General features: G+C 39.3%; 1 protein-coding gene across 1 annotated transcript; it reads left to right on the top strand.

Annotated features, from left to right (window-relative positions):
* Positions 1-7,735: 7,735 nt before the first annotated feature.
* Positions 7,736-11,251, top strand: LOC148911393 (uncharacterized). The gene is made up of 2 exons (XM_089029598.1): positions 7,736-7,844; positions 8,892-11,251. The coding sequence occupies exon 2, from the start codon at positions 8,946-8,948 to the stop codon at positions 10,425-10,427; it is 1,482 nt and encodes a 493-aa protein (XP_088885724.1). The 5' UTR covers positions 7,736-7,844; positions 8,892-8,945; the 3' UTR covers positions 10,428-11,251.
* The last annotated feature ends 790 nt before the right edge of the window (positions 11,252-12,041 follow it).

The raw sequence follows: 12,041 nt of genomic DNA on the forward strand, positions 1-12,041 counted from the left end.
CTATTGCTTTTTTTTTTTTTTTTTTTTTTTTTTTCAGCGAGATAGAACCGAATTCCTTATCCAAGGATATTTTTCACATTTCGTCTGGCCAATCACAAAACAAAACAAACAAAAAAAAGGTTTGAATTATTCATATATTAGGCTATTACAGTTAAAATTCATACTGTGAATTCAAGGTTATTTATTATGTAGACATGGCTTGGAATATCTGCTAATGGATGATATTCACCGATATTCAGTCATTTGCAAAATACTTAACTTTTCTGTGTTCCTCAGACACCACCTGCCTGCTGCGCTTCAGATCACGCAAAAATCGCACAGGAAGTCAACATATGTTTGTAAATGCATGCTGCATGCATATATATGAACATATATATCCCGGGGGGGGGGGGTGGGGCTCCCCTATATTTGCTATACGGGTATGTGCCGCCCTATAGGGTATGGTTTTTCGGCTTTTGGGTCTGGGGTAGGGTATCATTTTTTGACATTTAGTCCGGGATAGGGTATAATTTTAGTCTGGGATAGGTTTAACGATTTGGTCTTTTTTGTCTGGCGAATAGGCTACGCTTTCTGCCGACACATATTGATTGCACTTGTTTGTAAAACCGTATTTTTCGTCTTTTAGTCTGGGATAGGGTGTACACTTCTTAGTTTTAGTCTGGGGTAGGGTATGTAAAATCAAAATTTTAGGTCTGGGATAGGGTCAGGGTTTTGAGGTCTTGGCGGCACACCCCTACCCAAGTTGGGGTGGTAGTACCCCCCCCCCCCCCCCCCCGGATATATATTTGCTTTTATTTTCAAACTTTTAAACTAAGCGGTTAGAAAATTGTTCACAGAATACATGATAGATAAGATTTATTCAGTAACGAACGCTTTTAGGTAAATAAAGACGTGAACTGCTGTGATAAACACTCAAAACGATGGATAAAATCCCATAAACTATGAATACAAGTAGTCTCAATTGAGTTCTGAAAGGATCTTGAATTAACTTGACCAGATGTTTCTATTGAAATGAAAGGAAAGAGGGTTACTTAGGTAACTTGAGAAACATCATAGTTTACTTGATGCTTGCTGATAATTGAATTTGGTCATGTCAACTTTTAATTTGGTTTTGATATTTGAAAGTTAAACTAGGAGGTTTTTTATCCTAATTTTTGTCTCTTCTCTCATATTCAAGCCTAAAATTATACTAAACAATTATTTACCTAACGGTGAGAGAATATGGTGAATATTTACTTATATTATCTTTGTCTTCGACAAAGCGTAATTAGCTAGTACCATGATCAAAAGTATCGATTTTTACATTTTTACGTTGTGCGATAAAATATATAATATTCTTCGATTTTCCCCATAAAAAAAATTTCAATAGTGATTTTTAATAGCGAGTAATGAAAAAAATACAGTTTGTGTCAACAAAGGCATTTCCGCTCAGTCAGAAACATTTTTGCGTTTTTCTCGGAAGTGATTTTGCGTTCAGTTACCCGTACATTTTGAATACGATGTCAAAGGGAATTTAACCGATTTAACTGAAATTTTGAGGAAGTCATCTTGGATAGTTTTTCCTCCAAAGGAGTGTCTCCGAATTTTGGTTTTGATTTTTTGCTTATTTCCAAAGTTATCGTGGATTTTGGCTCGGATACAGCTGATATATCAGCGTCATAACTTTAGGAGCGTAAAAAAACTAACGGGGCAACTAATCAAAAATCGGAGACACGCTTTTGACAAGTGATGTCTTGTGATCTCGGAAAGGTAATAAGCATTGTTTTCCGATTATTACCGGCTGTCACCAAACTCCGAAAAGATGCAACGGTGAAAATTTGAATAATTCGCTCTAACTTAAAAGGATAATTATATTTTACGAAAAGGGAAAAAGGAATAGTTTCTACATTTATTCAGCTTTCAGAAAATGTATACTTTATTGAGGTTTCGATTAAAAGGTTTTGTGCTATTAAGAGTTGAATGCACAATGGTCCAATACCTTAATTTAATTGCCATGCGCTTTGAAAATAATAGTTATAAGGTGGCCTTTTTATGTCATTAGTATTAACTAATAAAAGTTCTGAAGACTTTTTATAATTACAGTGCGGATACTCTAACCATGAACACTTCGAGGTTTTTTTGACATTTTTTCAAGGGCGTTACTAAAACGAGTAACGCAGTAACGAGTAAACCGGCCGAGTAACCAGAAAACGAGTAACATGAAATATTTTATACATTTAAAAATCTGAAATAAATAGTAATGTATGATAAATAATCATAATTTGTATTCTCTGTTGTGTTTTAGTCTAGCTTTTTTACACAAATGCCATCTGCAATTTGTACCTCGCAACCTTTTATCTTAATTCAAACAGACAGGAAGCTAGATCAAACTGACGGATTCCACGAGTGCAAGTTATATTTTTGTAGTTGTTTAGAAGAATCGATTACTTAGTCTTTTGAGTTCGATGGAGAATGAGTGTTGTGCCTAGTGTTCACCGCGTGGTTTCAAGGATTCCTTTTGACTTTGATTTATTCGTTTATCTCTCTTCGTCAGAACCAGATTTTGACTTTGGTTTAACACTCGCTATTTCCCTGCTAGCAGTCTGCTTCGTTGGCGATTATTGACCAAGAATATCGCCAACAAGGGAGACTCTGCTAGCAGGGATTGAATTATTGCTATTTATTCGTATAGGAAATCACACGATCTCGAGGTACTAGTGATGCTTTCAAAATTGGACGAGCATTTAGGCGAGTACAATTTGAGAACTTTCAAAACACCACGAGTATCTATAAATTCCGAAATATACGAGAAGATCGTGCGATGTTGTGTTTATAATACGCTCAACCAAATTAAGCAACTTATTGGGGACTCTACAGAGTACAATTTGTATATGTAGTAGGAAGATGCTGTCCAATTAAGAAATAATTGGACAAGGAAAATTCTGAGGACTGACATAATTGGATGAGGCCGTAGGCCGAGTCCAATTTGGCAGTCAGAGGAATTTTTCGAGTCTTGATTATTTCTTGATTGGGGAGCATGAAATCCCATTACCTATTAATTATATAGCTGCCTAATTCATCCCATATCAACAAGACTTGTCCAATTAAGAAAATAATTGGACAGTTACCTATATGGGATTAATGAGAAGCTGTATAATTAGGAATTTAACTGTACTCCTCTATCTTACGTCCAATAAAACGCTTTGTAAGATTAGGTTCAATATTTTCTCGTTCAATTCTTGCTACTGTATGGCTAAAATGTCAGACTAGATAAGCCATAGGCAACATAACAGTAAACCTTGAGAGAAAATCTTGGAAGAATTCTCGACCAATTTGTACAATGATGAATGCGGAAGTGCCTGAACGGCTGACCACGGAATGTTCCTTTTGTATCTCCTGAATCCTTGTGTATTAAATAGCTTTATTCGTAAGTAATCTTAGTAAATATTTTATGATCATTTCAATATAAGGATTTTAAAAGCCGTAATCTGATTTTTCAATGTATAACAAATTTCATGTTACTCGTTTTCTGGTTACTCGGTTTACTCGTTACTCGTTACTGCTTTACTCGTTTTAGTAACACCCATTTTTTCAACATTTTTCAAACTTTATTTAATGCGTTATCCAATCACGACAATCGTTAGGAGTTCTATTTTTAGCTTTCTCATGGGAACTACTGAAAAACTAAATCACATCAATTATATCGTGTGTTCTGATTGGATGATGCCTAAAAGTTGTTTCATTCCTTTTAAGAAGGAGATCGCTGATTGGATAGTTGTAAAAATGTAGAAAAAATGTCAAAACAAGACCCTATTTCCAGGGTAAGCTGGGATACCTGAATACCTGGAGGACCTGGTTTCAAAATGCATGGAGGATTTAGTTGGTTGAGCTTCCAAAAATACTGATAAAGTACTATTTCGTGACGTCTCAAAGTAATGATAAACCAGACCCTGGTTGGGATGGTTTACTAGTATCAGAGTCTAGAAGAATCTAAAGCAGAAGTAAAAATAAGTTGCAAAATTTCGAACAAAAGTGTTAAAAGCCGTTTGCAGGCCGATTACCAGAAATCATGAACATTTTGTGACCGTGATTTATTCGGTCAGCGGACGTACATATCTGTAGAGCTTTGTATGGTATAGACACTGTGAAAGCCACTTCAAATAGCTCTGATATTTGTGGATCATTTAAATATGCAAAACAACTTTTTTTATGTGTTTCAGAGTTGAACTTCAATTAATTCCAGTCACATGACTGTTTCATATAAAGAGAGAGACTATCAGACATTTTTTGAGAGTTACTATTTTTGAAAATCTGAATATTGGCGCGAAATTCACTCTAATAACACAGGAATACCAACACTTTTTACTCAAATATGGCCTGGTTTCTAAGCTCAAATATGGCGGCTGAGGTAAACATCACATACTCCTAAATACAGGAATCGCTCATTCATTGTCTTCTAGTAATTTAGATAAATCATATGGTATATCCACGGTATTAGACTGCACTACACTGCACTATACTACACTTGACTGCACTAAACTGCACTAGGGTGTACTAGACTGCACTAGACTGCACTAGACTGCACTAGACTGCACTAGACTGCACTAGACTGCACTAGACTGCACTAGACCGCCTGCACTAAACTGCACTAGACTGCACTAGACTACACTAGACTGCACTAGACTGCACTAGACTACACTAGACTGCACTAGTATGCACTAGACTGCACTAGACTGCACTAGACTACACTAGACTGCACTAGGCTGCACTAGACTGCACTAGACTGCACTAGACTGCACTAGACTGCACTAGGCAGTTCTCTGACACCGTACTCCTGTGTGCGTTGGTGTAAAAAATAATGATTATGGGGAGGTTATTGTTCCATTTGATAAAAATGTAAAACAACTCAAGCTCGTGTATCTCTCGGGGGGAGTCTCCTGGAACAATAACCCTGTAACGGCTAGATACTGGGGAGATAGTTCCTTCCCGCAGTCTCTTTGTTTGCTTATTACTGATGAGACAAATTAAAAAATTGCACCTTATCCTGGCTATCCCGGAAATAAGGGATTGACTTTCGTCATTGACAAAATAACTGTGTCAAGTCCAGAGTTAATTTATCCAATTTCTGATCCTCCTTTGCCACTAAAGAAGGATGATAAGCTCAGGGTCTGGTTTACTTACGATCTGTACGACTTTGGGGAAAGTGGCAGTTACGGTAAAACCTGTGTTCATCTGTATATTCAGCAAGAATACGGTTAGTTGCCCCCAAAATGTTTGTCGGTCCGAAATACTTTAGGGCGAAAAATTTAACGCCATCTTTGTAGGTTGACGCGGTATATATACTAAATAACAGGGCCCAGTTGTTCAAAGCCCAATTAGTGCTAATCCTGGGTTAACTTTTAATAAGACCTATAGAGGTAATCCTGGATTAGCGCTAATCCAGCTTTGAACAACCCGGCCCAGTAATCTAGAGTGTATATGTTCGGATTTGTAGAAATGCGTTGTATTATGGGGCTGTTTAAGGAACCCTTCGTCACTCAATTGATATTTTATGCGTCAAGAAACCAAATTAATCTGAAAATCAACTACAACTACAACTACATAATTAAAGTTTTCTTTCACTATTCTTTCTCTTTTCACTATCAGCAAACGAGAAAGACGCCATATTAGTAATAATATTCATAATATAGTTCCCTAAGATAACCCCATGATGAAACGCGTTTTGTATAACGGATTTTTTTAATTTGGACAAGACAAGCCAAGGCGTGCTAAAGGTCTTTGCGCAATTTACAAATATTTGTTAATGATTAATCGTAGATTAATAAATACGACAAGTCATCTAATAATGTCATATAATTTAAAGTAAGTAGCCGTCTGATTTATTTTTCTCACGTTTACATTTCATTTTCGTTTTTCAATAGCACATTATTTGTAGATAGTTGTAATCGTGGTACGAATAAAGCTGTTATAAAGCTTTGTTGTTGCTGTTATTGTTGGCCTTCTGCCCTTGGGTGTACGAATTACGCAAGATAATGTTCTAGCCTGGAAGCATGAGGGGAGAGACTAGTCGGTCCCCAGACCATACCTACAGATAATCCCTTGCATCTTGCCACGCACGGAATTGGTTTTTGAAAAGTCTAGTTAATCTAGTCAAACTGCAATAAAAAATGTATTCTAAGGATTTCTTCATAAACTTTGTTTATTCAACTTTCAGGAAATGTTTACTTCATAACATAGTCAATTTTATGTATACATTTTTGTGTATACTGTAAAGCGAGCGCATTATTGAAGTTTGCATTGTTGAAGAAATTATTTCCGAGCTGGTAAACGTCAAATAGAGCTATTAAAGTTTTGACATATTTACAGGTCCAACTCCTTACAAAAACCGCTAAATAAAGCGAAAAATGTTCTCAATGAATTTTACACTGGTGTAACACCATTTGCGATCTCTATTGCAAAGTTTTTTCTACACTTCTATCCTTGAGGTGCCTGAGTACTGACTCTAGAAGAAGTCATTAGAAAACATTCTTAGAAAGCTGTTTCATACAGAATTTAACGCTAATTCAAAATAAAGAAAGAAAAATGGGTGACTTTTTTCCAGATACCGAAAGCAAGTTTCTAATATTAATGTCTTATTTGCAAGTGGTATTTAGATAATCAATACTTGAAACCGTAACGTTGGAAACGAAAATAGGGAAAGATATCAAATTGCAGAAGCTACAAAATAAACGACTATTAGGGGGAGAAATGAGTCATGCTGAGCCAAACATTATTAATTGGTATATTCACTAACAATATTTTTAATTCAATAACCATACGCATTGAAAATAATAGATAATAAGGAGGTCTTCTGTTATTCATTAGTTTTGGTCATGTGAAGTGCTGAAGCTGCAAATTTTAAGCCTAAGAAAGTCGTTATACTCTCCAAGAGCTGAAAAAAAGTTTTAATAATGAATGAATCATGTTTTTTCGGCTGTAACTTTCCGCTTTAAAACAATTAAATGAATATTGATTAGGACTCGAAACACACTGTTGGCTTAAAAATAGAAACAGCTCACCAGAAGATTCAGATCCATATCGCTGCCGCTAATTTCTGAGCTGCTCAATCCTTTCTAGTCGTACTTCGGTTTCCCATTTCGCTTAAAGATGAACTTCCAAGAACGATGTACACTTGCGGCCTTGCTGTTGGTTTTACCTGGCTTTTGTGTCTTGGAGGATATCAGACGTAAGTAATATTAGTATTTTTTCCTTATAAGTTTCATCTGCGCGTCTTGTTAAGAAATTCTTTGCTGCATATTAGAAGTGCCTTAAGTAGTATAGGGAATGGGGGTTCCAGCGCAATCTCAACACGGGCAAGACCCGTGTCAAAAATCCACCTACGGAAACAACCCACTCCAAGTGTGGTTGGGGGCAACAGCGCAAATATGTTAGTCTATATATGGAGTGGGAAGATTGTAAAGAGTTTGTTTATGATTTCTGTGTAAAGTGCTTGAAACCCAAGTTTGTACCTACTAAACCAAATAAGTATATTTGTTGTGACAAGAAAATGCAAATAGAAGACGACACGTCAGCACAGTGTTACGAATGTGGTAAGAATATTCGTAATGCCGTACCAAATGCTACCAAAGAGCAATATTACGCCAATGGAGGTCGTAAGAAGACCCCATACAAAAGAATAAAATACTTCAGAGACTGGATGAGTCACATTCAAGGTCATCGGCCGGTATATTTAGACGACGAAGTAATGGAAAGAATTATGAACCATTTAGAAGAGCCAACCCCGCAAAGTCTACGGAAAACGCTGAAAAAATTAAAACTAGGGAAATATTACAAAGCTATTCCCTATCTTTTGTCTGAAATTACCGGTAAGTCTATTCCCGAGGTTTCTGATATGAGCAGAGCCGAGTGGATGTTTTGTCGGCTGGATAAGGATATTCCTTATTACCCTGACGTAATTTACGAAATATTTTACGAAATAGACCCCAACCACCCCCTGTTAGGATGGATTCCGAGGCGACAATAACATATTACACGTAATTCATACGATGAATTTATATTACGCGTAATAATTTGCCAAATAAGGTCATGCAAATAATTTATATTACGCGTAATAATTCGCCAAATAATTCATATTACGCGTAATAATTCACTGAATTTATATTACGCGTAATAATTCACTGAATTTATATTACGCATAATTTCCAGACTGTCGTTCAATATGCAAATGAAATCCTGTCTCGCTTTTTTCAAAGCAGATGTTTACTGAGCAAGCTTTCTTTGAAGCTCTTCTTTTGCCTCCTGGTAGATCTTTTTGCGAGATTCCTCGGAAAGATCTTTTACGACTGTTTTTTTATTCCTTATGTCCGACTTTAATTTCTCATACTTTTCCTCTTCGGCTAAGATAAGCGAGAATTCTACGTCGTCTATCTTTCTGTCACGCAAAGCCTTTGAGACAAGGTCAGTGATCGTATTTACTTTAGCCCTTGACAGAGCTATTGTCGTGTCGTGTTTTGATATTTTGCTTGACAACTGTTTCATAATGCCCGTAGTAACAGCTGAAATAATACCACAGGCTGCCCCAACGCCAGCCAAAGGAACTCCAACGATTATTCCCGGTCCAGTAAGCGAAGTAGCAACGCCGGAGCCCGTTAACACAACAGATATGGATCCTGAAGTTATCGCAATCTTATGTAGCGTACTCCGGGCTCTGACGTACTTTTTTCGGACTTTTTCGTAGTGTTTTGCCTGCCCTTCCAAGTAAGCCAGGATTAAGTTCGCTTTATTAAGCCTGAAGTTTTCGGCGTTTAGTTCGTTAGGTGTAGTATAGGGAACATCTGGGTACAACTTAGGTGCTGATGGTATAACATCCATTATATATACTAATGTACGACGCTTTTGGGAATGATATACAGGAGCAGCCACATCACGACAACCGGGATTACTGGAACTGGAGGGCCTTCAGGAAGATGTTTCCGCATGCAGACCCTAGTAAGTTCGAAAGGAGGCCTGATGGGATTTACTTCAACGGCTCCAGGATGTACAGCAACGAGGATTTGAAGCCTACGCTGGTTAATCAAATAGACGATCAACTGAAGCATCCTAAGATCTTACCGCATAAGCCTAAACCCGTGCAAGGTTGGTCAAAGGAATTATTGCTGGGTACCGGTACTTATCCGATACCCGCAGTTTCATTTGATAAACACCCAAGCCTGGACTTAACGTTGAACATGCGGGTCTCTAACAACCATTCCTTTCCGTTAAAGGTGCGAGATATCTTCAAAAACGTGCCCATTGTTCATACCACCGCTAAGGAATCTCATGAATGGTTAAGCGGTCCTAACATGCGTTATTGGCCGCAGCAGCTGAACTTTGCGGTTTGGTGTGCCACTAGCGGCTGTGGGGTAAGCGCAAACTTGATGAAGAATTCAATATTTATGTTTCATTTTCACTTCACGGTTAGGAGAATACTACATGAGATGGGCGTTACTGCATTGCCGGGAGATGCTGCGTTTTATCCTAGAGATAACAAATACGACGTTCCAGCCTATAACAGGCTTTGTAAGGAGTTTGGTGTTGTAGGGAAGGATTTCCGATGCACTACGGGCGCTAACAATGGGCTGGGGCATATTTGGGCTTATTGGGGGATTGGTGGGCACGAGCTAAGCGATAAGGAAGTTCATGCGTTGAATCTACGATGGAACACTGGGTATCACAAAGAAACTCACGACAGTAGCACCTTCTTTGAACCAAACGCTAAGACCACTAAGGAAGTTAGAGACGGACCTTTGTTCAAAGACGAGGGCGGTAAGTATGCAGGGGCTAATCCACTGATTATCAAAATTACCAACGACGAGCAAACAAAGCAATATCTTAATTTCATACCCCCAGAAGGTAAAGGACTAACCAAAGCCGGCCTTGCCCGTTTAAACCGCAGCATAGAAGCTTACGTGTATTCTATCCTTGGAGCTCAGGTAAACACCCGATCCAGCATAATCGGAAATACTGGCGCCGCAGAAGAAACGCGAGCCGAAGCCTTGATCTTATTTGAAAGTTCAATCTTGGAGGGCGACATTAGCAAGGGCGTACAGCGTTACCAACTAGCCATACAAAATTCTAAGGCGAGGTTGGACTATGCAGTAGCCCCGGGTTGTTGGTTAATGCCTAGTAATTTATCTATAAATACTGGTTCTGTAGTAGGATACAACAACAAACTTCAACGAGCTACTAAGGATATGAAGTTTGGGGTGAACGACGTGAACTCTGACACTCTTAGGAACATTCCTCACTTCGTAGAGAAGTCAAAAAAGTCGCATGAAACGAAGCTACCCGTAGTTAAGAAACCATCAAAGAAGGCCCTGCCTGCGATACCTGAGGAATATGACCATAACTTACTAAAGGTCGGCTTAACCGCTGCAAGCATTGGTCTGAGCTATTATATATGGCGATGAACAACCCCTACGTAGCTGGAGTAGATTGTGTTTATACGACTTACACAGGCGAGAAAAAATACACCCAGGCATCTTGGGTTGATGTCACGGGCATGTCCGTGAATTTGAACTACTCAGGAAAGAAATTGATATTATGCAGCATTTCTTTGGGGGCCGTTAGCAGTGCGAATGTAGGATTTCGTTTCTGTGACGACAATGGAGTATTACAGCCCATGCGCGCGAAGACAAACAACAGGGAGCCTACGCATTTCTCAGTAGAGCCGCCAACGAATAGCTCTGAGAATCTTTCCGTTTGGACTTTCCACATGGTTGCTGATTGCCACGGGAAGGTAAAGCTGCAGATAAGAGTAGATGACACCGGGAGTGTTTGCATAAATAGCATAGAAAATCAAAGGAATACTGTCTATAACCACATGACCATCAGCACTTTGACGGTAATGAGCCTTTAAATATATGAATCCATACGCGAGGGAAACGCGTTATACCCACCGCTTAGATGAAGAGGGATATGACAACGGCGCCTGGCATGACGTTGGACTGTGGGTTGAGGTTGGGGGCACTGCATTGGTCATTTGCACTATTAGCATTAATGCAAATACGCATGCGAATGTGGGGTTTAGGCTTATCGATGAGAATAATAAGCCCCTGCTTCCTTATCGAACTTCAACGAACACCAGGAAAGTTACCCATTTTTCGATGGAGCCCTACACTAGGTCCGCTGAAGACCTAACGCCAGTAACTTTTCATATGCTAGCCAATTGTAAATATGCTAAGTTGCAAGTCACTTCTGATGACGGCAAGTTTGGGATAAATCGCATAGGTCGCAGGCCTGCTGATGCAGCCTGGAGTCATAAGCCCATTTCTACCATGAGTGTGTTGCCGTTGGCCCCAAATTACCAGGGTGGTGCTAATACTGTCTTTCATTATCCTCAAAGCAGGGCACCGCCCGATGAGAAGGATAAGATCAAGCCTTCATCTTCTTCAGGAGGACCACCCCAATAGCTACAACTAATATCCAAATGTTATTCCCCACGAACTTCAACAGTTCGCCGCCGGCCCTAAGTGCCAGACTAAGAACACTACCAAGCAGCCCAGGAATGCCGGCTGCCATCTTTTTCCCTAAGTCCGTCAGCCCATTGCCTAATTTTTTTACGCCCGCGCCTGTAGCCTTAAGCGCGGATAGGATAACTCCTACTACGCTTGAAATAGCGACCGCGAATGCCAGCGGAACGCCATACTTCAAAAGGGCTCTTTTTACCTTTTCCTTGGTGGTAAGGCCCAACTCCCTTTCCAGGTTGTCCTTTTGCGCTTGTAATTCCGCGACTCTTTCCTGAAGGGCTTCTAATTCCCTTTGAGCTGCTTCCCTTTCCTCTTCGGGACGGGTTTGGTCGTTGATTATTTCCTGCTGCCGCCCTATTTGCCCCTCCAGGTCTTCGATGGCCTGATCTCTTTGCCGGATTTGTTCTTCCTTAGTGTTAATTTCGGCAACCAACTGCCGCCGTTCCTCTAAAGAGCCGGTTATGGTGATATGCAAGTTTTTAGCTTCTTCCTTGCTCATATCCAGGTCTTTTAGAGCAAGATTGAAGGCGTGTCGGGCTTGGTCTCTTTCGTCTA

This window comes from Actinia tenebrosa, unplaced genomic scaffold (assembly GCF_029948245.1).
Source record: "Actinia tenebrosa isolate PJP-AT-01 unplaced genomic scaffold, QUT_ActTen_1.0 PGA_scaffold14__42_contigs__length_11649687, whole genome shotgun sequence".
In the NCBI taxonomy this organism is placed as follows: domain Eukaryota; kingdom Metazoa; phylum Cnidaria; class Anthozoa; order Actiniaria; family Actiniidae; genus Actinia; species Actinia tenebrosa.